The 26,942-nt window shown below is 39.5% G+C and overlaps 2 protein-coding genes across 7 annotated transcripts; both read left to right on the top strand.

Annotated features, from left to right (window-relative positions):
• The first annotated feature begins 637 nt into the window (after positions 1-637).
• On the top strand, positions 638-20,588 carry smarcd2 (SWI/SNF related, matrix associated, actin dependent regulator of chromatin, subfamily d, member 2). The gene is made up of 13 exons (XM_034194637.1): positions 638-1,408; positions 3,709-3,902; positions 5,994-6,036; positions 6,126-6,248; positions 6,379-6,498; positions 7,057-7,152; positions 11,955-12,056; positions 12,209-12,370; positions 13,191-13,288; positions 17,414-17,549; positions 17,815-17,937; positions 18,638-18,739; positions 18,830-20,588. Exons 1-13 carry the CDS (start codon positions 1,256-1,258, stop codon positions 18,881-18,883), a joined length of 1,506 nt encoding a protein of 501 aa, XP_034050528.1. The 5' UTR covers positions 638-1,255; the 3' UTR covers positions 18,884-20,588.
• Positions 12,051-26,868, top strand: LOC117531524 (26S proteasome regulatory subunit 8). 6 transcript variants are annotated; one of them, XM_034194642.1, is made up of 12 exons: positions 22,422-22,489; positions 23,913-23,984; positions 24,090-24,159; positions 24,235-24,332; positions 24,428-24,484; positions 24,579-24,809; positions 24,905-25,031; positions 25,793-25,983; positions 26,184-26,282; positions 26,364-26,474; positions 26,550-26,636; positions 26,728-26,868. In XM_034194642.1, exons 1-12 carry the CDS (start codon positions 22,466-22,468, stop codon positions 26,779-26,781), a joined length of 1,221 nt encoding a protein of 406 aa, XP_034050533.1. In that variant the 5' UTR covers positions 22,422-22,465; the 3' UTR covers positions 26,782-26,868. The 6 variants fall into 6 exon arrangements, with proteins under 6 accessions (XP_034050534.1, XP_034050530.1, XP_034050533.1 ...); XM_034194641.1 differs by having other exon boundaries at positions 22,425-22,489; positions 23,910-23,984; XM_034194643.1 differs by lacking the exon at positions 22,422-22,489 and adding an exon at positions 12,051-12,056 and having other exon boundaries at positions 24,090-24,332.
• The last annotated feature ends 74 nt before the right edge of the window (positions 26,869-26,942 follow it).

The following is a 26,942-nucleotide window of genomic DNA, read 5'->3' as shown; positions in this document are numbered from 1 at the left end:
GAAAATTTCCAAGACTGCAAAAATTATTTCCACCACATGGTGAAAAGCGGCGGTGGAAATAATTTCGGGCATGGTTATGCCACGTTTTTGAGCTGCTTTTAGCGTCCGAGAATCCCTCTGCCAGTAGGTGATTTTCTGTTCCGATTCAAACGACTTTATGGCACCCAAAACAGCATTTAAAGATGAAAAATTAGCACCAACACTCAATGCCAAAGACGCCGCCATGTTTAACTACCCTCTATGATGACGTCATTTGACCTAGCCAATCAGCGAGGAGATCCGGTCAAATATTGCTAGGTGCGTGGTTGCCATATCTGGCAAAATATACACTTCGTTTTAAAAATAGTTTTTGATGTCCTGCGACTTATGCTGGTGCAACTTGTATACCAATAATAATAAAAAAAAACCTATTATTAAAGTTGAAATTCATAACATATTTAATTTATTCATCAGTATTTGTCAGGTTTTCATTGTTTTTAATGCTTTATGATGCATTAAACGTGCCTAAAACATTTGAAATATTGCAAACAATATTCTCTATACATATATATGCAAAACCGAGGAATTATGAGTCTCTTATTACTCAAATTACTTCTTAACTGTCACACGTTAGAGTGCTGGCAAAAGAAGTAGGAAATTGCGGGGTTTTCCCAGCAGCGTTCAGCACGTTAAAATGGCATGTTGTCAGTAATGGAGTAGTCAAGAACATTTTAAACAAAAAAGAGGTAGGATTGTTTAGAAAGTTGCAAGCTGGACTTATTTTACAGCTGTTTCGGTTCCCTTAGTTTTGCACTAAACTGTACTTCTGAAACAAATCTCTTTCTGAAAAATGTGTGCTGAAGTGCGGGATTTCCGATAGCCGGGAAGGCAGCATTTTGTACAGTCTTGTAGGCAGTGACCGACGTTAGAATGTCTCGTGCTGCTTTTAGCCACTCAGGCTGATATGTTTTCAAGTGTTGTAACGGTGGCAAAAGCCGTTCGGTAACGTTTCGGCTTGAACATACGGGGAGGAGATGACAGACAAACCACTGTCAGGAAACAACAAGCAGTAAGCAGAAGTAAATCCCGGAACTTGAGGAGCTAACGTTAGCTAGCTCTTTGTTGACAGCACCAGAACCCGAGAGTTCTAAATCAAACTGCACGAAACTGTTTTCAGAGTTTTTACAAGTGACGTTGATTTGTCCGCTGGGCTTCTGGAAGAAAACCAGTAGTTTCTGCTAGTTTTTTCCCCTCCACACACTTGTGGATTTGAAAGATGACATCAAGAGGAGGTTTTTCGGTTCCACCGATGACTCCGAACGTGAGTCCGATGAGTATGGGACACGCTGCGGGCATGAGGATGAGCGCGATGCCGCAACCTGGAGGAGGTTATCCCCGGAGCATGACCACCGCTCCCCAGTACCACCAGGTACACCCTCAACTTAGACTTTATTCACGTCTTATACTGGGAAAGTTATTTCTAAGATAACATGATTGAGTTCCTGTGGTTAACTTATTTTTTTTAAATCCATGTGGTCATCAAAGAAAACTCCGATCACAAACACTAAAGCTGTCAAAAGCGTGAAAGCTTCATTTTCAAAATCTCAAATTTAAACTGATGCCAACGTGTGGACAGCACTGTGCCACTTCCCCATCTGCAAAGGTTTTCACTGCTGCTAACGTCATTATTTACTGAAAAGTCTTTTAAGTATTTTGGACTAGTGTTAATGAGACAAATTTAACTCCATATTGGACAGTGACTCCGTTTTTGAAATTGTGTCTTTGTGGACCACCACAATGGAGTTGAAATGAGACAGTGCTATGCTTGCTGTGCAGATGCAGCAGATAAGAGAATATTTAGAGGAGAATCCTGCAAATGGTGATAAAAGCATCAAATTCGTCAGAAATACTCCTTAGACATTCCTCTTTTGAAAAAACCGATTGGCTACTTGAATTTTCAATCGGTGTTCAGGTAGGGGTCAATTGAAGAATTACACAGAGGTCAGAATTAAAAGATGCTCCAATCATATTGAAAAATATTCCACATTATTTGCCTGATCATAAAGATTCCAAAAAGGTATAGTTTGGACTATCTGTGACTGAATTATATGGAGTTACAGGATAAAAACAGCAAGAATGGTGACAAAGGTCAGTTTCATTTTGTACAGGGGTTGCTCCAATTTTGGTAAAAAGTGATGCAAATAGCTTGTTGAGTTAACACGGTTTTAAAAAGGAATAGTTTGGACCATGTATCATCCTTACTTATCACGTTACGGGGTAACATATGTCACATGTCATAGAATCCAATAGACAGACCTTGTTTGACCTTTACTTTGGAGACCAAGCATTCAACACAGTCAAACTATTCCATTTATTAATCCTATTAGCTCAACCAATAATTTGCATCACCTTTTACCAAAACTGGAGCAACTTTAACCTTTGACCGCTGTACAAAATGACATTGACTTTTGTCACCATTCTTGCTGTTTTTATCCTGTAACTTCATAGAATTCAGTCACAGATAGTCCAAACTATACCTTTTTGGAATCTTTATGATCAGGCAAATAATGTGAAATATTTTTCAATATGATTAGAGCATCTTTTAATTTGAACTCTGTGTAATTCTTCAATTGACCCCTATTTGACCACCGATTGGAAAAATCAAGTGGCCAATCGTTTTTTGTTTTTTTTTCTTTTCTTCAAAAGAGGAGTGTCTAAGGAGTATTTCTGCCAAATTTGATGCTTTTATCACCATTTGCATGATTGTTTCACTTATCTGCTGCACTACAAGGGGTTTGACAAAAATATTAAGGAATCTGAGACATTTTTGTTCTACACAGTACCTACATTTTCATAGGCTGTATGTAACTTGACAAAGTAAATATTATGTGATTATTATAAATGGTGACCGTGCAAGGAGACTATGAGGGAAGCCACCTAAACACCCATGTGTAGGCTTCTGTGGATGCGATTGGAGACTCTATGTATATAGTACAACATTTGACTGTTGCAACACCAGATATATGTATACCTTAATGATTTTAGTATTTCCCCTAAATTATTTTTTTCAGGTGTGATGCTACTTGCTGAACACTGCATTTAATTAATAATTAAGGCTTAAACATGTACAGCACAAAACTCTACTGGTTCACACAACAGAAGCACAGAAGCATATTTTACTTTTTTATACATTTACTTCTATGTCCGTTAAGTTTTGTCTTCATGTGAAAATAACTTCATACTGCGTTACAGCTATAAGAAAAGTTTTTCATAGGTGTTTAACTTACGTGGCGTGCAGTAGAATGAATGGGGTAGGGCTGTGAGCATCGCAGTGTTGATCTAAGCACTGGATGTGCCAAAGTGATTATTTTTTTGTTGTTGCTATTATTAAAAACATATTTTTGGCCTGGAGATGGGTTCTTGTAGGCCTGGAGGGCCACCAGACCTGTACTACTACAGAGGAAATACTGGATTTTCATTAGAAATCCATTAATAAAGATTTTTTAAAGAACAGGGCAAGTGATAACTGATATATTAAGTGGATAACTTTTTCTTTTTTTGAATCACACTCCATCTGTGGCATGGGAATGCCTGTGTGCTTTTGTCTTCTATTGTCAGGAAGATCTGAAATGTCATTGGACTGCCTACCCTGTTGTTTGACTTGGTTGTAGAATTCATTTAATTCAATCACTTTAACTTAAAACTTTATGTTCCATTCTGTTTCTGTAGCGCCCAGGGATGCCCTCCAACAGAATAGGAGGTGCAATGGGATCAATGGCGGGGCACCTTCCAGGTCCTTCATATGGTGGTGGGACGATGCCCATGCGTCCCAGCATGGGACCCCCAAACTTGGACGCATCAAGAAAGCGGTTTCTTCATCAGCAACAGCAGCAACAAGAGGCCCTGGGAGGCCTCAGACGAGGGTAAAGTGTGGAATTTGGGGTGTGCGGTGGGGGGTGTATGAGAAATAGGAACTCTGAATACGAATTGTCCTAAAAAGTGTAATTTTTAGCACATTGTTTAATGTGACTGCTGTTTCCCACAATAGCACATGGCTTTGGTAAAACAAACAATTTTTTATAATGGCTGTAGAGTCAAACTGTGAGATTTCCTTATGATCTGGCTCTTATGGTGCAGTTTGTTTAAGGTTATTTAAAAAAAAACAAAGTGGGTTCTAATTGTTCCAATCACTCATCTCTTACTGATATTTTCTGGATGGAGATAATCAAGCTGAAGATGGTGCTTAAAATTATATGTTGTCACTTGGTGAAGTGATTTTTCAAATTGTCAGGTAAAACTAGGCTAGTTGATATATATATATATATATATATATATATATATATATATATATATATATATATATATATATATATATATATATATATATATATATATATATATATATATATTTTTTTATCTGTTGTGGTATTTTTTAACATTATAACAATGCTCTGTTTTTGTGATGTGCAGCCTCTTTGTGAAGTCGTTCCAGTATTAAAAGTTAGCGTCCGATCTCATGACTTGGCTTTGCTTTAAAGCAGCAGACACAAGTAGCTATTTTTGATTGTAAACCACTTCGTGATGCAATTTGTTGGTGATCGTGAAGAGCAATGACATGCAGTGTGAATTACAATTTCAGCCACATTGAGGCTCTTGTCTTAAGATGCTCTAGGGTGTTTAAAAGCTGAGAGAAGCAGTGTTATTATTATTAACTCTTCATTGATTAAGTGCTGGAGGAAACTGGATTAACTCACAATGAAAGGGAGCCGTGAAAGCAAGAAAGAAGAAAAAGGGGAGGCCAGATATGCTCATTTGGAGATGACCTACATTGCATCTGGAAAGTATTCACAGTGCTTCACTTTTTACATATTTTGTTATGTTACAGCCTTATTCCAAAATGGGTGAAATTCATTTTTTCCCCTCAAAATTCTACTCACAACACCCCATAATGACAACATGAAAACAGTTTTTTATGTTTGCAGATTTATTAAAATTATGTCCAATCAACTGAATTTACCCCAGGTGGACTCCATTTAAGCTGTTGAAAGAGCTCAGGGGTGATCAGTGCAAACAGGATCCACCTGAGCTCAATTTTGAGCTTTTGGCAAAGGTTGTAAATATTTATGTACATGTGATTTTTATTTTTAATAAATTTGCAAAAATCCCCCCCCCCCCCCCCAAAAAAAAAAAAAAAAAAACATTTTTTTTGCATTGTCATTATGGGGTATTGTGTGTAGAATTTTGAGAGAGAGAGAGAAAAAAAAAACAAATTTTATTCATTTTGGAATAAGGCTGTAACATCATAAAATGTGGAAAAAGTGAAGTGCTGTGAATACTTTCCAGATGCACTGTACGTGCCGCGGTCAGGATGTTGTTACCACACTATGACTTTTTATTCAGCCGGGACTGGAATTAAGCTAATGAGGTCTTTCTCTTAATGTGTGCCAGTATAAAGTCAGTTCCATGTGAATGGTTTTAGTTGTTGTTTTTTGTGTATTTGCTGATCTGAGGTCATGTAACATGAGCTTGTAGAATAAGCTGTTTATAAAATGTTAAATAATTGGTAAAGCTTGGCATTGTTTCTCTAAAAACAAGCAACATATGTGCTAGTGCACGTAAAGACCATGCACTGACTGTTGACATGGAGGTGCATTCCTGGTCCATCCAGCAGGAAGGAGTATTGAGCAGGTAGACAGTTTTATGCTGTTTTACATAAGCAAAGTCTAGCTGTTTTTTTTTTTTGTTTTTTTTTTATTGATGTGGTGCATCAAGAGTAACTACAAGATAATCACTTCCTCTTCATTATGCGCTCTTTTAATTTTGTGAGATACAAGATTATAGCATGTTCTGTTTTTGAGTTATTGGTTACACAAGCTGGCTGGGATTGACTAACCAACCCACTTGTCTACTTTTATTCCATCCAAGGTCTATGCTGTATGTGGAATTTTAGTAATCGGATCACTTACATTTAGACGGTGAATCTGTGTTAATATCTTGACTCACTTTCATTTTAGGGCCAAAAGACGCAAGATGGCTGACAAGGTTCTCCCACAGAGAGTAAGAAAAGTTTATGTGATTTGGTCCTTAGATGTAGCTATTGTCTAAAGTCCCGTAATTATACTCAGGTCCTGCTTTTTCCTCTTTAGATACGAGACCTGGTCCCTGAGTCTCAGGCCTACATGGACCTCTTGGCATTTGAGAGGAAGCTGGATCAGACGATTGCCCGAAAGCGCATGGAGATTCAGGAAGCTATCAAGAAGCCCATTATGGTATTTGAGGTTGTTAGTGTGTGGGATTTTTTTTTTTTTTTTTTTTTGCATTTTTCCAAAAAAAAGTACCTGTTTAATTCTTGTAAAATTCCAGATGTAACTACGTGTTGATTTGTTCCCCACGCTGCAGCAAAAGCGCAAACTTCGGATCTACATTTCTAACACGTACACCCCCAGCAAGCCCGAGGGCGAGGAGGCAGAGAAGGTGTCCTCTTGGGAGCTCAGAGTAGAGGGCAAACTTCTGGAGGAAGTAAGTGGATAATTTTCTTTCTTCTCTTTTTTTTTGTGTGGACCCATTGTGGTGCAGTTTCTGAATTCTGGTCTGTATCTTTGGCTCAGACCACTCGACCAGATGTGTGTTTACAGCCCGGCCTGCGCCTGACGCACTCACACACGAGTTAAAGTTCTCCTTTGGAGAGAAAAAAAAGGAATTGAAACCACCCACCATTGCATGCCGTGAGCTGACATGCATCCCCTCCCTCCATCAGTTCCAGACTTGTTGTGTCAGTCGGGGCTACACGGAGGAGGATCTTTTTCTCTTTAGGCATGCGGAGGAGTATTGCACAAAGTCAGAGAAAGAGATGAATGCAGGGAAGTGAAACGGTTGTGCAAACCCATTTAGACAGGTCTGGGAACAGGGTGTGGATCCAACAGCTTTTTCTCATCTTCTCCACTTTGGTTTCTGTGGTCAGAACCAAAACAATGTAGCTGCACAGACACGTCGTGGTAATAAAATATGCGAGACATTGTAGACGGCAGTCCTCTTGCTTTGTCCTCTCACACTCTTTTGTGCACATTCTTCTCCCAGCCTGGGAAGCAGAAGCGGAAGTTCTCATCTTTCTTCAAGAGCCTGGTAATTGAGCTCGACAAGGAGCTCTATGGACCTGACAACCACTTAGTAGAGGTATGACATCATTTTAAAAGTATTTGAGCCACATGGACAGCAAAATGTTCTGAGATTGCTGTTGGTTTACCTTCAGTTTGGGTGGGGGGGGCGGGATTGTTAATAGCCCTCAAAGCTGGACGACAGCTCAATCACGGTCAAAAGCACTCACGCAAAGTTGACTCTCAAAATGCAGTAACAGCCCTTTTTTGTAACAGCCTCAAAAATAATTTATTCCAGCGAGCTTAAAAGTATTCGTAAATTTAATTTGAAACAACAAGACTTCACCAAAGTGATGATTACGATGTCATAAAGAGAGAAGGTATGCAAGGAAATATGGTGGTCAATTACAGCCCCCCTACCCCCACCCCTTCCTTTTTTCCAGCTTTGCATTAGACTTTACATGTTTTATTGCTCTTGTGGATATAGTCACAAGACGTCAGCATCAGATACCAGTCACACGTTTGGTCACACTTTCCCATTGAATTGAATGGGAAAGTGTGTCCAAACCAGCGTGTACCTACTGAGGTATATGGGCTATGCCAAGTAATACTAGCAGTAATCAGTCTGTCCATATGCTGGCCATGTTGTCACAAATATATGTTCCATTCCTCCATAGCACGCTGTGTGAAAAGATTATGGTTAGGATTACAATTATAACTAGCGCGTTGCCTGTGGGGATCCACGGACTCTGGATTGGGTAGTGTTTATAACCTTAGACCTCAACAGTTTTTTGAAGAAGTCACCCTTTTATTTCCTTTTAATTATGTAATTTTTTAATGTTAATTTATTGTCTTAATGTATTTATAAATTGTTTACATTCTTGTTATTATATGCACATTATTATTATTATTACTACTGCTATCAGTATTATCATTATTTTATTTTATTATTATTTCTATTTTATTTTATTTTTAAATGGACCACAATGGGCAGCACTGTGGCTTAGTGGTTAGCACTGTTACCTCACAGGTCATGGGTTCAATTCCCACCTGTGGCCTTTCTGTGTGGAGTTTGCATGTTCTCCCCGTGTTTGCGTGGGTTCCCTCCGGGTGCTCCGGTTTCCTCCCACATCCAAAGACATGCGGGTCAGGTGGATTGGGATCTTTAAATTGTCCGTAGGTGTGCGAGTGGGTGTGAATGTGTTTTGTTTGTTTGTGGCCCTGTGACAGACTGGCATCCTGTCCTGGGTGTACCCCGCCTCGCGCTCTATGACTGCTGGGATAGGCTCCAGCCCCCCCCCCCCCCCCCCCCCCCGCCCGCGACCCTTGATTGGACTAAGCGGTTGAAGATGAGTGTGTGTGTGTGTGTGTGTGTGTGTGTGTGTGTGTGTGTGTGTGTGTGGGCGTGTGTGTGTGGACCACAATGGAAATAAATGTTTTCACTTTTTTGTGTCATTCATGCATTTTTAACACATTTACAATTCTATTATGTACTTAAATTACTTGGTCTTAGGACTTAAGTTTTCCCACTGTGATGATGAAATCTGTTAATTAGTTAGGTTTTTTTCAAATATTAAGGATGTAGAATATTTTATTTATTCCTCTCACATTACACTACATGCTTCTTGAAATCTGCGTAAAACACAGTGCAGCTATGTCGGAATGTTCCATGACGTAATGTTACAAACTGGATTTGTCCTGACACCCAGATGTCCTCAGACCACTTAATGTTACAAAGTGAATTTAACTTAACTGCTTTGCGTGCAGTCTAACTGATTAAAAACAAGTGCTTCATATCTGTCTGGCACAAATCAGGGCACCTGATGGAATGTTCTGTTATTGCTCATCAGGCTGACACAAACAAGTTCTTCACAAAGTTTTGATATGACACATGCTGCTTGAATAAACAACTCAATCACGTCACTCGGTTACCATGCAGATGCACCAGTATTGCAGCCAATCACATAGTTTCACTGATACACACAGCAAGGCAAGACCGCCCACCTGGGGGCAGGTCGATTGCAGGAATAAGAACAGCTTAGCCCTAATATCTGGGCTCTCTGTTGCAAAGGTGCATGTGATGTTTGCTTCTGGAAGACCCCAGCGTTGTCTTAGTGACTGTTCTCAGTGTAGGTGTCTCTTAATACAACATCTGTTTTTTTGTGTTCTTTCACCACATAAAACTACCGGGTGGGGTTCAGGCAGGTAGAAAAAAACCCCAACAGCTATTTCAATATGTCTGACAGCTAAATGTCATTGTGAAAATTGCACCTTTGACTTTTCTGTGTCATTTTAGTTAATGGTAAACTGAGCCTCGAGGACAATTTTCAGCGGTATTAAAATAGTCAAGATTGTTGCAGCAGTTAAAGTAATTCGACTTAACCAAAGTCATCAACATGCTCTGTGTTCAGCGGCAAGTCACTCAGATGCAAACGAGCAAGGATATCACTTCGCCTGGGAAAACAAATGCTGAAGTTAAACATGATTTGAAACAACAGCATCAAAGTGAGAGCATCCTAACAGAAATGAAACCAAAACAGATGTTAAAAGTGTCACTGCTCACAGGTGGCATGTTGGGTTAAACCAAAGGACTCAGATTTGGATCCAATTCCACTCATCCCAAAATGGGTCCAGTACCAATCTTTGGGTTCGTTTAAGGAAATTCTGTTGAGCATTAATCCGTGGTATAACTCACAAACTCGTAGCTTAAAGCAGATAACCCGTAAGTTGGAGAGGAAATGGCGTCTCACTAATTTAGAAGATCTTCACTTAGCCTGGAAAAAGAGTTTGTTGCTCTATAAGAAAGCCCTTCGTGAAGCTAGGACATCTTTCTACTCATCACTAATTGAAGAAAATAAGAACAACCCCAGGTTTCTTTTCAGCACTGTAGCCAGGCTGACAAAGAGTCAGAGCTCTATTGAGCTGAGTATTCCATTAACTTTAACTAGTAATGACTTCATGACTTTCTTTGCTAACAAAATTTTGACTATTAGAGAAAAAATTACTCATAACCATCCCAAAGATGTATCGTTATCTTTGGCTGCTTTCAGTGATGCCGGTATTTGGTTAGACTCTTTCTCTCCGATTGTTCTGTCTGAGTTATTTTCATTAGTTACTTCATCCAAACCATCAACATGCTTATTAGACCCCATTCCTGCCAGGCTGCTCAAGGAAGTCCTACCATTATTTAATGCTTCAATCTTAAATATGATCAATCTATCTTTGTTAGTTGGTTATGTACCACAGGCCTTTAAGGTGGCAGTAATTAAACCATTACTTAAAAAGCCATCACTTGACCCAGCTATCTTAGCTAATTATAGGCCAATCTCCAACCTTCCTTTTCTCTCAAAGATTCTTGAGAGGGTAGTTGTAAAACAGCTAACTGATCACCTGCAGAGGAATGGTCTATTTGAAGAGTTTCAGTCAGGTTTTAGAATTCATCATAGTACAGAAACAGCATTAGTGAAGGTTACAAATGATCTTCTTATGGCTTCGGACAGTGGACTTATCTCTGTGCTTGTTCTGTTGGACCTCAGTGCTGCTTTTGATACTGTTGACCATAAAATTTTATTACAGAGATTAGAGCATGTCATAGGTATTAAAGGCATTGCGCTGCGGTGGTTTGAATCATATTTGTCTAATAGATTACAGTTTGTTCATGTAAATGGGGAATCTTCTTCACAGACTAAAGTTAATTATGGAGTTCCACAAGGTTCTGTGCTAGGACCAATTTTATTCACTTTATACATGCTTCCCTTGGGCAGTATTATTAGACGTTATTGCTTAAATTTTCATTGTTACGCAGATGATACCCAGCTTTATCTATCCATGAAGCCAGAGGATACGCACCAATTAGCTAAACTGCAGGATTGTCTTACAGACATAAAGACATGGATGACCTCTAATTTCCTGCTTTTAAACTCAGATAAAACTGAAGTTATTGTACTTGGCCCCACAAATCTTAGAAGCATGGTGTCTAACCAGATCGTTACTCTGGATGGCATTTCCCTGATCTCTAGTAATACTGTGAGAAATCTTGGAGTTATTTTTGATCAGGATATGTCATTCAAAGCGCATATTAAACAAATATGTAGGACTGCCTTTTTGCATTTACGCAATATCTCTAAAATCAGAAAGGTCTTGTCTCAGAGTGATGCTGAAAAACTAATTCATGCATTTGTTTCCTCTAGGCTGGACTATTGTAATTCATTATTATCAGGTTGTCCTAAAAGTTCCCTAAAAAGCCTTCAGTTGGTTCAGAATGCTGCAGCTAGAGTACTGACGGGGACTAGCAGGAGAGAGCATATCTCACCCGTGTTGGCCTCCCTTCATTGGCTTCCTGTTAATGCTAGAATAGAATTTAAAATTCTTCTTCTTACTTATAAGGTTTTGAATAATCAGGTCCCATCTTATCTTAGGGACCTCGTAGTACCATATTACCCCATTAGAGCGCTTCGCTCTCAGACTGCGGGCTTACTTGTAGTTCCTAGGGTTTGTAAGAGTAGAATGGGAGGCAGAGCCTTCAGCTTTCAGGCTCCTCTCCTGTGGAACCAGCTCCCAATTCAGATCAGGGAGACAGATACCCTCTCTACTTTTAAGATTAGGCTTAAAACTTTCCTTTTCGCTAAGGCTTATAGTTAGGGCTGGATCAGGTGACCCTGGACCATCCCTTGGTTATGTTGCTTTAGACGTAGACTGTGTTTCATAATTATTGTATGGCCTTGCCTTGCAATGTGGAGCGCCTTGGGGCAACTGTTTGTTGTGATTTGGCGCTATACAAGAAAAAAGTTGATTGAGTTGATTGATTAATAAATATACAATGTAGCTTGATTTCTATGGGGTTTCTTTTATTATTTATTTATATATTTGTTTTGTTAACAGTGGCATAGGATGCCCACCACTCAGGAGACAGATGGATTTCAGGTCAAGAGGCCTGGCGACGTGAACGTCAAATGCACGCTGCTGCTCATGCTTGACCACCAGGTATGTGAGCACGAGTTCACACATTTCACAACAAACGCCCTGTAAATGGTTATAAGAATCTGTGACTGTCAAACATTTTTTTAGTAGAGACGAGAAATCCAGAGGGTCTCAAATTTAGCGTGGGCTTCCCTGACATTCTGATCCTGTTTTAGCCCCCTCAGTACAAACTGGACCCGCGGCTGGCTCGTCTGCTGGGTGTGCACACACAGACACGGGCCAGCATCATGCAGGCTCTTTGGCTCTACATCAAGAACAACAAGCTGCAGGACAGTCATGAAAAAGAATACATCAACTGCAACCGCTATTTCAGACAGGTAAGGGAACAGAAACACGGCGGTAAAGCCAAGAAATTTAGTGAACTGCAAACAGATGTCTTCTCTAGAACCATCCAGGATACAGCTGCAGACAGATGTTGGTATAAAATCTCTAAGCTTTGTTTCCCCAACTGCACATACACCAATTTATCAAACAATATGTGTTTGTTAGTCCACAATTGACATTAAAACAAACTCTGCTTTTGTCCTGGTGATCAACTGTAAACTTTTTTTTTTAACGGTAGATTTAGAATAGTAGTTTCCTTCTTCATTGACAGCCTTTTAGGTCATGTTATCACATTTCTATATGATGCCTCCAACTCCATCTATTTCTTGGGTGGTTATCCTGAGATTTTGTTGGACAAATGTGTAATTCCTGGGTGTTGTTTTGGACTTTCGTCTGTGTGGTTGATTGTGAGCTCCTAGTGTTTTTGTATAACAGATGGTGCAGTTGCATGTGGTTCCTAAGAAAAAAATAATTTTGCTACAATTACTGTTAACTGTGTAGATCCCCCCCCTCCCTTCCCCTTATGCACACACACACACACACACACACACACACACACACACACTCACACACACACTTAAAGACAATAAGGCACCAGTTCGTCTAGTAGTCCCTTCAATATTGTTATTCAGAGTCTCTTAAAAGTAATTCCATCAGTTTCTGGAATGATTTGGTATCTTCCAGTCATCTTGTTGTACATAAACCAATAACTCACTCAAAACCTGTCTTAGTACATAAAATCTATTGTAAATAAATCTATTATGGTCACTGTTATTTTTAAATAACTTCATATGTCTATTGTAAAATGTACAGATCTTTGGCTGTCCACGGATGCGGTTTTCTGAGATTCCCATGAAACTGGCAGGCCTGCTGCAGCACCCTGACCCCATCATCATCAATCATATCATTAGGTATGTGTGGACGTGTCACATTTTGTGTGTGAGAGAGAAAGATCATGATGTGTTTTGTAATAGCTAATATGAAACAGCTTCTTTTTTTCCCCCCCAAACTGTCTCAACTTCCAAAAATATTCCCTTGGATTTAAGCTTGCAAACATTGTAACAAGCAATGTGCAGACCCTGCACAGTGTGTAGCTGTTCATTCTCTTGGGTTTTTTCTATGTTTCAACACCAGAGTGGGCATATCAGGTGGAACATCATGAAACAGTAGGTGTAGTCAGGTTCACTATGTTCAGGTACAAGCTTTCTTTGGAATGTTGTGGTGATTTGCAAAACTATACATTTTTTGGAAAGCACGTCATACAAAAGCTGTTTTGTAGTGTTTCTGTGTACGTTGTATGGCCAGAATGTGTCAACAGCAACAATAAATATCATCTTACTACACCAAATTAAAAGGGCACACAAGGATGATGAATTATTAGAAGGTGGTTAAGTTTGAAGCAGCATACTGATTGAAAAAGCAACATTGTTTAGCCTGTGTTATATCCCATAGACATGTCTACCACCTATATTTTGTATCTTGCTTTGTAGATGACCTCAGAACTTGATTCCAGTGGCTAAATACTCATTTTCAATGCCAAGACATCCAGTGGTGCCAACTGTGTAAAAAAAGTACATCTGGGTAAACTCATGTATACAGATCCAAGGTGGTCACCCATAAATGGGAGTTTGCCCACATGTAATCCAGTTTTATGACACCGTTTTTACAAACCTAAGAAGGCCACCGTGGTTGCTTCTGTGGCTATTGCATACAGTTTCTAAAAATATATAGTTTTACTAATATCCACAAAATTCCCATTAAAATACATAAAGATAAAGGTCAGCTTTATTTATCCTGAAGAAAATTAAGAGTACAGAAATGGTAAACAATGGTTAGTTAAATACACAATTGCAAAAAGTGTTGGTATTAAATAGAAATCAATAAATATTTTTTTTTTATAAGTACAACAAATTAATGCAAAAAGACTGGAAGATATATTGCACAAGATGTTTGACAGTGTTGGGCATAACTCTGAATTACTCTGTTTATGCATTCATCCTTCAGAAGGAGGAGGAATTATACAGTCTGATTGTCAAAGGTAGGAAAGACCTCCTTTGGCATTCTGTGGTGCACCTCGGTAGTCTCAGTCTATGACTGAAGGTGCTCTGACAGGACATCAGCGTGGCATGCAGTTTGTGGGAGGTGTTGTCCAGGATTCTGAGCAGTTTCCTCAGCATCCTCCTCTCTGACACGTCCACCACAGACTCCAGCTCAACCCCCAGGACAGAGGCAACTCTCCTGATGAGCTTGTTGTGTCTATTCATGTCAGCTGCTTTCAGCCTGCTGCCCTAGAACACTACAGCATAGAAGATGATGCTGGAGACCACCGAGTGATAAAACATCTGCAAAATATTTCTGCAGACATTGAAAGATCTGTCCAGTTTGTTGTCTATATGGACACCCAGGTACTTGTAGTAGTCCACAATGTTCACCTCTGTTCCACTGATGGTAACTCGGTTTGAACGTGTCTTCTGAAGTCCACCACCAGCTCCTTCATCTTAGATATGTTGAGCTGCAGGGGGTTGAGTCTGCACCACAAACCAGAGTAGTTACAAAATGAGGCCCCAACATAAAACTTGATGTGGACCCTCAAGCAACGTTCTCAAACATGGGTGTTGCAGTTGAAACATCACAATGTTTCAAGTTTGTCATTAGTGACTTTAAAGTATCAATGATTGGTTTTAGTGTCATCCCCAGTCACAGAAATGTAAGGGCAATAATGACACTGCAACAGACAATACTAAAGCAAAGTCAAGAAAATATGACGATTCATATCTCGCCCTCGGCTTCACATATACAACGGTGGGTAATGAAGAGAGACCACAGTGTGTGCTGTGCTTCAAAGTGCTAGCTTCGGACAGCATGAAGCCAAACAAGCTAAAGCGTCACTTAGAGACCTTACATCCTGCACACACACAGAAGCCTGTGGAGTTCTTCAGGAAAAAACTTCTCAGCTGTCGTGCACAACAGAATACGTTTACAAACGCAGCTGTTTCTACATCAAATGCGCAACTTGCCTCTTATAAAGTAGCCTACAGAGTTGCAAAATGTAAAAACCACACACCATCGCTGAGGAATTAATACTGCCTGCAGCTATTGATATGGTTTCCACGATGATTGATGAAACAACTGCCAATAAACTAAAGACTATACCTCTATCAAACAATACCATTGCAAGGCGCATGTATGTCATGTCAAAAGATATGGAGGAGCAGCTCAATGACAAGTTACGAGACAACCGTTTTGCTCTGCAGGTGGACGAAGCCAAGGACTGTTTATTAATAACATATGTCAGATTCATCGATAGTGAGGATTTGAGGGAAGATTTGCTTTTCTGTAAACCTGTAAAAAACAGGGCCACTGGGGATGAGTTGTTTAACATCATCAACACTTACCTGAAAGATGCTGATTTAAAATGGGAGGACTGTGTGGGAATCTGCACATATGGCGCTCAAGCAATGGCTGGGACGGGGAGGGCTGCAGGCGCTCATCAAGCGCGTCTCCCTGGACGTGCAGTGGATGCACTGCATGATACACCGAGAGGCGCTCGCTTCCAAACAGCTGAGTCCTGAGCTGAATGATATTATGACCGACGTTATTGCTACGGTAAACTTCATCAAAACACGACCTGCCAAAGCCCAGATTTTCTCTGCCTTGTGTGAGGAGATGGGCTCCAACCACACAGCTGTACTGTTCCACAGCGAGTCCCGGTGGCTGTCACGAGGGAAGGTTTTGTCCAGGGTGTTTGAATTGCGGGATGAGATCAAAATCTTCCTGGAGGAGGAGGGTAATGAGCTTGCCCACAAGTTTAAAGATAACTTCTTCATGAAGCTTGCATACCTGAGTGACATGTTTCAAAAACTTAATGAACTTAATCTGCAGATGCAGGGCACTAAGACACACCTCCCACAGCTGGCAGATAAAATGACATCATTCACAAGAAAATTAGGGATGTGGGAACAGCGAGTTACGGGGGGAATATAGACTCATTTGAAAGCTTGAAGTCATTCATTGATTCAAACAAGCTGCAGAACACAGTGATCCCATGCATGAAAAATCACATCTCTGCCCTTAAAACACATTTCCAAAAGTATTTTCCAGTGCAAGATTCATCAAAATATGACAGGATAAGAGACCCCTTCAGTGCAACTCCAGCTGATGACGTTAGCACAGCAGAGGAAGAGCAGTTCATTGATGTCACCTCAGATTCAAGGCTGTGACTGGAGTTCAAGTCCAAGACATTGTCTGCATTTTGGATTGGAGTGGAGAAGGAGTACCCACTGCTGGGCAGGAGAGCCTTCTCCCTTTTGCCACATCCTACCTGTGTGAGATAGGTTTTTGTGCTGTTGCCTCCATCAAGACAAAGTACAGATTAAAACTGGACATTGAAAATGAACTGAGAGTGGCAGTCTCACAGCTGCACCCAAGACTGACTTATTGCAGGGCTGGAAGAAAACATATTCAAGATGTTCAGTGTTTTATTCACAGGGGGGCTGAGACCATTTTGATTGGCCAAAGGGGGGCCTGGCAGAAAAAGTTTGGGAACCATTGGGGTAAACAATGTTGCTTTTTCAATCAATCTGCTGCTTCAAAGTTAACCACCTTCTAATAATTCATCATCATTGTGTGTGATGATATCTATTGTTGTTGCTGACACACTCTGTCTGGGATGGACTACACTCAACTACACTTTTGTTGTCCAAACCTGACACTGTTACCAGTGAAGGAAAAATCATAAAAATGTAGCAGTCACACATTTTCAGTTAGTATTTTTTCATAAAAAACAGGAGTTTATTCAACTCTAAATCACATAGTCCACATTATTACATTTCTTTTGTGCATGTTAAAGAGAAAGATGATTTTTACTTTTAATCTTTTTACTTTTTAATCAATCAGTGTTTACAGTGTAATATTACGAGTTTTCTTCTTCTTTATGATCTGCAGCCATATTATTAGAATCATCAGTTCCCATTGCTTGTGTGTTTATTTACGCTCCACTTTTTCCTTCTGTCTTTCTTTGTGTTCTGTCTGAACAGTGTGGACCCCACAGATCAGAAGAAAACAGCATGTTATGATATCGATGTGGAGGTAGAGGACCCTCTGAAGGGTCAGATGAATAATTTTCTGTCCTCCACAACTAACCAACAGGAAATTGCAGCCCTGGAGATGAAGGTACAGGCAGTGAAATGTTAAAGTTCTCATATGAAACTATTTTGAAACCAGGAGGAACATTCAAGCACTGAGATCGGATCATGCTGCTGTAGTTTGGAAGTCGAATTTTTGTTGTAGATGAATGTGAATAAACAGATTTTTTTCCTCTTTGATTTTGCGTTTTTCTCATGTTTTCTATGTAGAATTTTTTTTTTTTTTAATTTCTGTAACTATGCAGTGCAGCAGCATTGATCCATAATCAGCTGTGAATTTGTGTTCACCGCAGATCCATGAGACGATTGAGTACATTAACCAGCTAAAGACTGAGAGGGACTTCATGCTGAGCTTCAGCAATAATCCACAGGACTTTATCCAGGACTGGCTGAAGTCCCAGTGCAGAGATCTAAAGGTAAAACCCTTCGCTGCTCGTATGGAGAAACTCCAACAGGATGTCAGACGCTAAATCTGTCTTGTAGAGCTGGTTTTCATGACAACCTGTTCAAATACTGTTTCCGTTTTTACCCACTTTTTTTTTTACACTTTATTGTACAAATACAATCCAGAGAAACAATAAACTGCTTCATGCAACCAACTGCAGTACCTACAATACTGTATATGTAAAAAGAAATTGACCAGCACATTTGTTTTTTAATTCATTGAGGATGTTTCCCCTATACATGGTCCTTGGATGCACTTGTGATGCACCTCTGCTCTTTCAAATTTGAGTCATTTTAAAGCAAACTAAATGAATGAGAATTTACCATGTAAACTTTGCTTAAATAATCATGCAGAAGTATTTTATATTTTGCTCAATATTTTTTGCTTTATATTTTGCAGCCTGAGTAAATTGACTAAACACTGAAGAAGTGGATGTAGTTTGCTAATAACAAAACATCAACTCAGATGTGAAACAGATATTCTACTCCTCCTGGAAGGAAACCGCACAAAGCCCACAACATGACTTTCATTTGAAATATGAGACTCTGATCAGATTTATTTCTGTTTTTTCTGAAATTTCCATTCTGTAATTTTGTACAGTAAAAGGTTAATACCGATCCAAAATATTATATCGCCACACCCCTAATTCATTTTTTGTTCTCCCCCTGCAGTTGATGACTGATGTAGCAGGGAACCCAGAGGAGGAGAGGAGGACGGAGTTCTACCAGGCAGCCTGGGTACCAGAGGCAGTGGGAAGATACATGTACTCCAAAGTAAGGAGTGATGGATTCTGCTGCACTGCAGCTTACGTGTGTGATTGATGTTACATTTTGGCGCTTTCTTATGCACCTACTGTCTTTCAGGTACAGCAGAGAAGACAAGAGCTGGAGCAGGTGTTGGGTATCCGCCTCACCTAAAAATCCAGGAGTGTGTCTGCAAACTGGACCTTCACATCTTAAAGCCTTAATCAAATGAACTGGGAAAGAGGGGGGAAAGTAATGCTGCAGCTGAATCTTCTCATGACAAAACCGTTTTTGGCAGACGCTTCTCAGCGGGATACGTCTTCTGTATTCACATCCTTTAACAATTCTAAATTCAGCTGAATATATGGGACCGATGTTCTGATTTACATGGTGCCAATAATAATTTTGCCGTTGCATTTTAAGCTTGTTTAAATGGTCTGCTTGTTTTATTTTTATTTTATTTTTTAATAATTTTGATATAGTACTTAAAAAATTAATATTTGGTGCTTTCTACATGTTGTTCGCCATAAGTTGGTGTGTTCTGTTAAAATTGTGCCTGTTTACCATTAATTCTGAAAGCCATAAATGTTTTAGAAGGACATTGCCTGAAATCTGCTAATGTCTCGTTGAATACAAAATGAGACATACGTTTTTGTAACGATATTTACAGAAAATACAGAATATATTTTGATGCAGAAAATTCTAGTTTTTATTGAAATAAATATAAAAGTTTTGGATTATACACTCAAAACAGTCAGGGTCATAAATATTTGGACAGTGCTTGTAACCTTTTTTTTTTTTTTTTTTTTTTTTTGGCCTCTGTACACCTGCAGAATGGATTTAAGAAGAAACATTCAGCATGTACATGCAGTGTAGACTGCCCACTTTAATTCAGCGGGTTTAACAAAAATATCACATGAACCATATAGGAATTGCGGTCATTTTTGCACACAGTCCTCTATTTTATTTTTAAGAAACTATAAAAAATCGACATTATGTGGGTCATTATTAATTCAAATCATCACTTTTACAACCATTTTAATTTAGGTACGTTAGGAGATTGATGCATGAAGGCAGGAGTGGTGGACAAGTGGTCAGTGCACTTGGTTTCAGTGCTTGAAGGTTCCTGGTTCAAACTCCACCCCTGCCACATTCGCCATATAATGTGGAGTTGCGTCAGGAAGGGAATTCAGCGTAAAACGTGCCAAATTATACAAGGGAGCAGCCGAAGGGATTTACTTAGGAGATGGATACATGAGCATTTCCAAGTCAATTCTATATCTTGATATTCATTTATATCAGTTGTTAAAAAATACAAATAGTATGCTAAATCTGTGTAGGGTCAGCAGGTCTTAAAAAAAAAAGGGAAACGTGTGTCCAAATATTTATGGACCAGGCAGCTGGTTTTGAGATGCCTTATATTTTAAATAGAAAGCAGTAAGAAGTTTATCTGATTTATTAATGCTTTTATAATTTACTTTTTCTTTAACAGCAACTACATGAGTTGGAATTACACATTTCTTTAATTAATATAAGAAGGTAAGATTTCATTCACAGCTGGCATTTATTTGGGGACTTTGTGTGTGTGTGTGTTTGATCATTTACATGCAGTTTTCATTTGTGGTCGGGATGGTTCAATATCATACTCTTATGTTGGGGTTTTATTGGGGGGGGGCGGGGAGTGCAGGCTTCGCTTCAAACATTCCACGTTAAGATATCACTGTGCCAAAGTTTATGTGAAAAGGCACTTAGAATGTGTAAAATCTTAACTTTAATTGTACAGACAGTTAAAAATATTTACATGTTGTGTATCGTCTCCCAGAAGCCTTTATCTTTTTATACAATTGGAGTATTTTTGCAATAAACATGTTTATAGATGTTTGCATTACTGTACTTTTTTGTAACATACTATGTTATACATTATGCATATTATTTGAATACACTTTACATACTATTTTAATAATGCGCATTCAACTTTGGTGCATAGTGCTTTATTTTATATTTTCCCACATCTGTGATTAAGTGTATTTTTATTGGCCATGTGATGTTTGACACTTGGTTAAAGAGAAGAACAATGCTGGTAAAGGTACAGTATGGAGAATTTAGTGTCATCTAGTGGTGAGGTTACAGATTGTATTCTTGCGTCACGTGGTCATGATTTTGTTTCACTTCACTTTTTCATTTTTGATAATGGGGATTCATGCTCCTTTGCCAGAGTAATGCTGCATTCTATTGTGTTATGAAATGGTGGTAACGATCTTAAAAAAAAATTGCAATGGAACGTCCATTCAAGTCAGAAGTCTTACGCATACAAATATAAATTTACTGTGGGTGTGCACGTTTTCCCAAGCAGATGCATTGGATCGCTTGGAACTATTGATGTCCAACTTGCAGTGAAACTCTGCCTTGTTATAGTCCTTTTTGGCTTCTATATGAATATGGCATCTGTCATATTCATACAGTAGCCAAAAGGACCATACTTATTTTTGGAGACTTTACTCAGATGTGTAAAGTAGAGGTGGGCGATACCGGGAATTTTGGTATTGATCTGATACCAAGTAAATAGAGGCCCAATACTGCCGATACCGATACTTTTTCATATTTAAGCTTCATAGATCCAAAGGATCCAAAAGACCTAGGATAGAATTTCGCCAAACATTGTACGTGACAACAAAATACCTTATTATCACAATCAACATTTTTGTTTAAAAAATATCACTCAACACAACTTAAAATCTCTTGAGGTAGAGGGCTGACAAACCTCAATTCAAGGGTGCGCTGCTCCATGTTGTGTGACACAGCGCAGCGCTGCTCTTACAGAGAGCAGACTTTGATGAATCTGTGTGTGCAGCAGTCAGTGCATGCGGGAAAGAAAAAAAGCCTGAGTGTCGATTATTTTACACGAGGATCGTTCAATATCAATACCAGCGTTGGTATCAATATTATAGATATTAGGATCGATCTGCCCACCTCTAGTGTAAAGTGAGTGAACTGGAAACTCTGGTCGACTTCTCATCCTCAGGGTCTTTTCCTGTCACCAATTGAGGAATTTTTCCTGTGTTCTGGAAGAACTTTGGATCATGGAGTCAAACATCCTTGTGTGACCCAGACAAGTAAAACAAGAAGGATCTGTTACTCAATTATCACATGGATACCTAGTAAAACCGTGTTAGCAAGATCTACTAACTGCTATTTTAAAACAAATTAAGTAAAAAAAAAATAGCGTATTTCCTGAATCTCAGAAGCAGGAACCAGTTGTTTGACTAACGTGTAGTTATCGAGCAGGCCTGTAGGGGGTGCTCTGTCCTATCCCAAATAACTTGGGAAAAATCGACTGGTAACCTTCTTAAAATCATAACCATTACGCATATCACCGGTAGGGGAATACCATCAGGATCCAATCCTCCGTTAAGAAATTGGAGAGTTTTGAAGCTTTGAACCACTGTATCAAAAGTTAGTTTGTGCTCGTGTGCGGCATCTGCTGGACTTGTGGCTGTAGTGCAACTAATAATGACGTCTGTGTTTTGGTACTTCAGGTTTTTATAAGCAAATGTATTTAAAAATGTGTATTTTTGTTACAATTATAGATTTAAAGTCGAGATGGAGCGTCTGCCACCGTTTGTATAGGTTTTGATCATAGCTGAAGCTGAAGCAGTAAAGTGGGGAGTTTGAAACGAGCTTCGAAGTTTCGGTGTCTGTGGGACCATGAAGAAGAGGAAGAGGAAAGCTGGCAGCGGATGTAGAAAAAATTCCAACATGGAGGTTGATGGCATTGATCATGTAAGCATATTTTTTCCCCCCTGCTATTTAGTTCATTTTACTACTGTTAACGAAGCTTTTGCTCAGCTTCAAGGCGAAAACTTTAATTGAATCACGACGGATAGGAAGCATTTGCGTGAGCGTCTTAGAAATGTGACTTGTTTGAAGATAGTGAAACTGCCGGTGTTTGCTGTCTCATTGTAGCTAACGCAGCTAGCGGCATCTAGCACAGTGATTATGTCAACAACATCACTGTTTTTATATTCATACTCCTCATTTATTAAGTTGAACGAACTGCAAAATAACGTAGCATCTCGACCATAACCTGGCCACAAAGTAAACGTTAGTTAAACAGTATGCATATAATGTTCAGCTAGCATTGACAATCTGACGATTTACAGACAAAAAGCGCAAAAAGTCAAACTAAAGGGTTTTCACTGAAGGCTTTACATCGTCAGTCAAACGAAACAACCGAGGACAACGTCGGGCTCGAGAAAATAATAATAATAAAACAATCTTTGACTGCAGCTCTGCATTATTTTTTAAAGCTTGTGGATTTCCAATTAAACTTTTTGTTTTATTTCTAAAAATAAACGTTATTTGTGTAATCGATTAAATTGAGGAAATATTTTATCGATTTAGTTCTTTGGTCCATAAAATGTCAAGAAAATTCTGAAAAATGTCAATCATTGTTTTCAAGAGCCTGAGATGATGCCTTCAAATGCTTCACTTTTTTTCCACTGATCAAAGATAATCAGTTTATTGTTGTTTAGAAAATGCCTCAAAACGATTAATTTAAGTCTGTTGATAGTTGGTTAATTGGTTGTTGCAGCTCTAACAATCAGGTTTGTAAGTATTTGGGCTGCAACTGACAATTATTTTATTAATTAATTGACCAATTAGTTGTTAGAGCCATAACATGTCAAAGTAGTGAAAAATGTCTGTGTGGTTATCCAGAACTAAAATAGCTTGTTTTGTCCAGAGCCAAAGATATTCAGATTACTGCCAGGAAGGAGTAAAGTAAAATAAAATACATTTAAGAAGCTCAAATCAACTAATATATAAAAACTCAAAATGTTGTCACATAATAGATGATTAATCGTCAGACTATAATTGATTAAAATAGTTTAGTATCTTCCCACAGATCCCCCCCCCCCCCCCCCCCCCCATTTAAATGCTAGTTAATATGAATTGTCAAAGTATGGTGACTTTTGGGTCTGCAATATACAATTGCAACCCAACCCAAAAATCGTCCTTGATTGGTCAGTGGTCAAATGCACATTTGATTGACTGGAATGTTCTAGAAAATGTTGGAGAAAACAATCAAATCTCTGACTTCAGAAGCTGGAAACAGAATCATTTGTGTTTGGTTGATAATTAACTGTCTAAAGTCGGTGTTTTTGTGTGACTTGGCTGACTATTACAGGTTTTTTGTCTTTGGCAGATGGAGGTCGGGGAGACTAAAGGTGGCTCAGGTCTCAGACAGTACTACTTGTCCAAAATAGAGGAGTTACAGGTAAGAAGAGATTTTCGAACGTTTGTTTATTCAAAGGGTGATCTTATTTTTGAATGCAGTGTTTCATGAGCTGTTTTTCTCTCTTTTTTTTTTTTTTTTAAATAGTTGACAGTCAACGAAAAGAGCCAGAATCTCAGACGCCTACAGGCACAGAGGAATGAGCTCAATGCTAAAGGTAAACAGCACCTCATGACAACAGCATACACATGGGGGAAACATCCAGTTTTTAAAGTTCTGACCCTTTCCTTAGTGCGTCTCCTTCGTGAGGAGTTGCAGTTGCTCCAGGAGCAGGGTTCCTATGTAGGAGAAGTTGTTAGAGTTATGGACAAAAAGAAAGTTTTGGTCAAGGTACACTGTGTCCTCATCTTCCAGATCCCTGTAAAATACCCTTCATGTTGATGATCAGCATGCACTTTAAATTAATATCTTCTTCTCATTTCTAGGTGCACCCAGAAGGAAAATTTGTTGTGGATGTGGACAAAAACATTGACATTAATGATGTTAGTATTACAAATGTGCATGCGTGTATGTGTGATTCTTCTTATTACAACAGGTTTATAGTTATTCATCACTAATTTGTCACTTCTCTACCAGGTGACGCCAAATTGTCGTGTTGCGTTACGTAACGACAGCTACACCCTGCACAAGATTTTACCCAACAAGGTGGACCCTCTGGTGTCCCTCATGATGGTGGAGAAGGTGCCGGACTCCACCTATGAGATGATTGGTGGCTTGGATAAGCAGATTAAAGAAATTAAGGAAGTGATAGAGCTGCCTGTCAAGCACCCGGAGCTGTTTGAGGCTTTAGGCATCGCACAGCCGAAGGTGGGCAACTGATAGTGTAGCTGATGGCACAGGCTTAATGTCTTAATGAGACTCAAACTGATTTCCACCTTCTCCTGCTTTGCGTGTGTGACCAGGGTGTGCTGCTGTACGGACCCCCTGGAACCGGAAAGACCCTGCTGGCTAGAGCTGTGGCCCATCACACCGACTGCACCTTCATCAGGGTGTCTGGCTCTGAGCTTGTCCAGAAGTTCATAGGAGAGGGTGAGCGCCTGATAAAAGTTAAATTGAATATATATATATATATATATATTTTTTTAAGTTTGCATTAGAGCCCGACCGATACGGATTTTTTTGAGGCCGATGCCGATAACGATATCTCGATGAAAAAAATGCAGATAATCGATAAATCGGCTGATTTGCCGATAGCCGATAAATCAGCCGATATTATTATTTTTTTTTTAATGAAAAGTTCTTTTTTGGACCCTTAACAAAAAAGGTATGAGCTAAAAGCTGAAGCTTTGTCCTCATTGATTAACTTTATAAGAGAAGAATTTTCAAGTTCAGAAAATGCAATCAAGTATGAAACCTTTGTGAAATTAGCAAATACATATCCTTAAAAAGAGTTGTGAAATACATCTGATCTTGTACCTCTTGTTGCTGCAACTTAGATATAGGTTCAGGATAAGCCTATAGATCCTTATAAACAATTGTATGCTTTTGTCAGCTGATCAGTGCAGTGTGATGGTGAACTACGTGGGCCAGTGATGAACACATTTATGCAGGGGTGTAAGCAGCTCTGTTGAATGGAGTTAGAGCTCCATCTACTGGACAACCAGTGCAAGGACATTTTACATTGCCGACACAAACATTATTTCAGTAACTGTTCTGTTTATGCGAAATTATCTGCGTTCTATCGGAAAAATTTCGGCCAATAGTGAGTACTTTGAAAAGGGCTTATATCGGCCGGCCGATATATCGGTCAGGCTCTAGTTTGCATGACCATTTGATAATTCTTGGTCTAGGGGCTCGTATGGTGCGTGAGCTATTTGTCATGGCCAGAGAGCACGCTCCCTCCATCATCTTCATGGATGAAATTGACTCCATTGGCTCGTCGCGGCTGGAGGGCGGATCAGGTGGCGACAGTGAGGTGCAGAGGACAATGTTGGAGCTGCTCAACCAGTTGGACGGCTTCGAGGCCACCAAGAACATCAAGGTAGCAAAAATGCAACTAAAAGGTTCCAAGTCATTTTAGTGTTGTACCCCAGGAACTCTTCACTGAGAAGTTATTTGTATAAATCCTTCCTGAGATAAAAAAAAATAATTTTTCTGTGCATGATACACCTTTAGTGTGAGTACAGAGATGCTGCATATATGTTTAGTATTTTTATAAACTCCACTTTTTGTCCCTGAAAGGTGATTATGGCCACAAATCGTATCGACATCCTGGACTCTGCTCTGCTCAGGCCGGGCAGGATCGACAGGAAGATCGAGTTCCCCCCTCCGAATGAAGAGGTTCACATTTTCACCCAGTCTGATTTTGAAGCGAATCTTTATCTGTAGATACGGTGCTGACTGTTTTCTGGTTGTACATAGGCTCGGTTGGACATCTTGAAGATCCACTCCAGGAAGATGAACTTGACTCGCGGGATTAACCTGCGGAAGATTGCAGAGCTGATGCCCGGCGCCTCAGGGGCCGAGGTCAAGGTCAGTAACGGTCTACTACCGTGTAAACTAGAACGGTGGCATCTTGTTGACCAAGGCAATTGTGTGTGTCGTTAGGGTGTTTGCACAGAGGCAGGGATGTACGCTTTGAGAGAGCGGCGAGTTCACGTCACCCAGGAGGACTTTGAGATGGCTGTGGCAAAGGTTAGGAACTGTTTGGTGCTTTAGTTCATAAAACAAGCTTCACCCCCTTCCACGTTTTCACTGAGCACCCCCCCCCCTTTTTTGTCACCAGGTTATGCAGAAAGACAGTGAGAAGAACATGTCAATCAAGAAGCTGTGGAAGTAAAAAGGCCTTCAACACGTGTAATATCCTTATTTTGTTTGTAATTGTTATAGAAATTGTGTTGGTGTAAGTAAATGGTTTCCCTCGTAACCATTGGGTGGCTCATGAGTTTGTTCCCCCCAAAATAACAATAAGCAGTCTTCTTGAGTGTAAACATGGTCTGC

This window comes from Thalassophryne amazonica, chromosome 18 (genome assembly GCF_902500255.1).
Source record: "Thalassophryne amazonica chromosome 18, fThaAma1.1, whole genome shotgun sequence".
Classification (NCBI taxonomy): Eukaryota; Metazoa; Chordata; class Actinopteri; order Batrachoidiformes; family Batrachoididae; genus Thalassophryne; species Thalassophryne amazonica.
This window is presented reverse-complemented; position numbering and strand designations above follow the sequence as displayed.

Coding starts and splice junctions, on each gene's coding strand:
- smarcd2 (XM_034194637.1), top strand. CDS start 1,256: ATGACATCAAGAGGAGGTTTTTCGGTTCCACCGATGACTCCGAACGTG. Junction 12,371..13,190: donor GCAACCGCTATTTCAGACAG/GTAAGGGAACAG, acceptor TAAAATGTACAG/ATCTTTGGCTGTCCACGGAT. Junction 18,740..18,829: donor GAAGATACATGTACTCCAAA/GTAAGGAGTGAT, acceptor ACTGTCTTTCAG/GTACAGCAGAGAAGACAAGA.
- LOC117531524 (XM_034194639.1), top strand. CDS start 22,415: ATGAAGAAGAGGAAGAGGAAAGCTGGCAGCGGATGTAGAAAAAATTCC. Junction 25,984..26,183: donor AGGCCACCAAGAACATCAAG/GTAGCAAAAATG, acceptor TGTCCCTGAAAG/GTGATTATGGCCACAAATCG. Junction 26,475..26,549: donor CCTCAGGGGCCGAGGTCAAG/GTCAGTAACGGT, acceptor GTGTGTCGTTAG/GGTGTTTGCACAGAGGCAGG.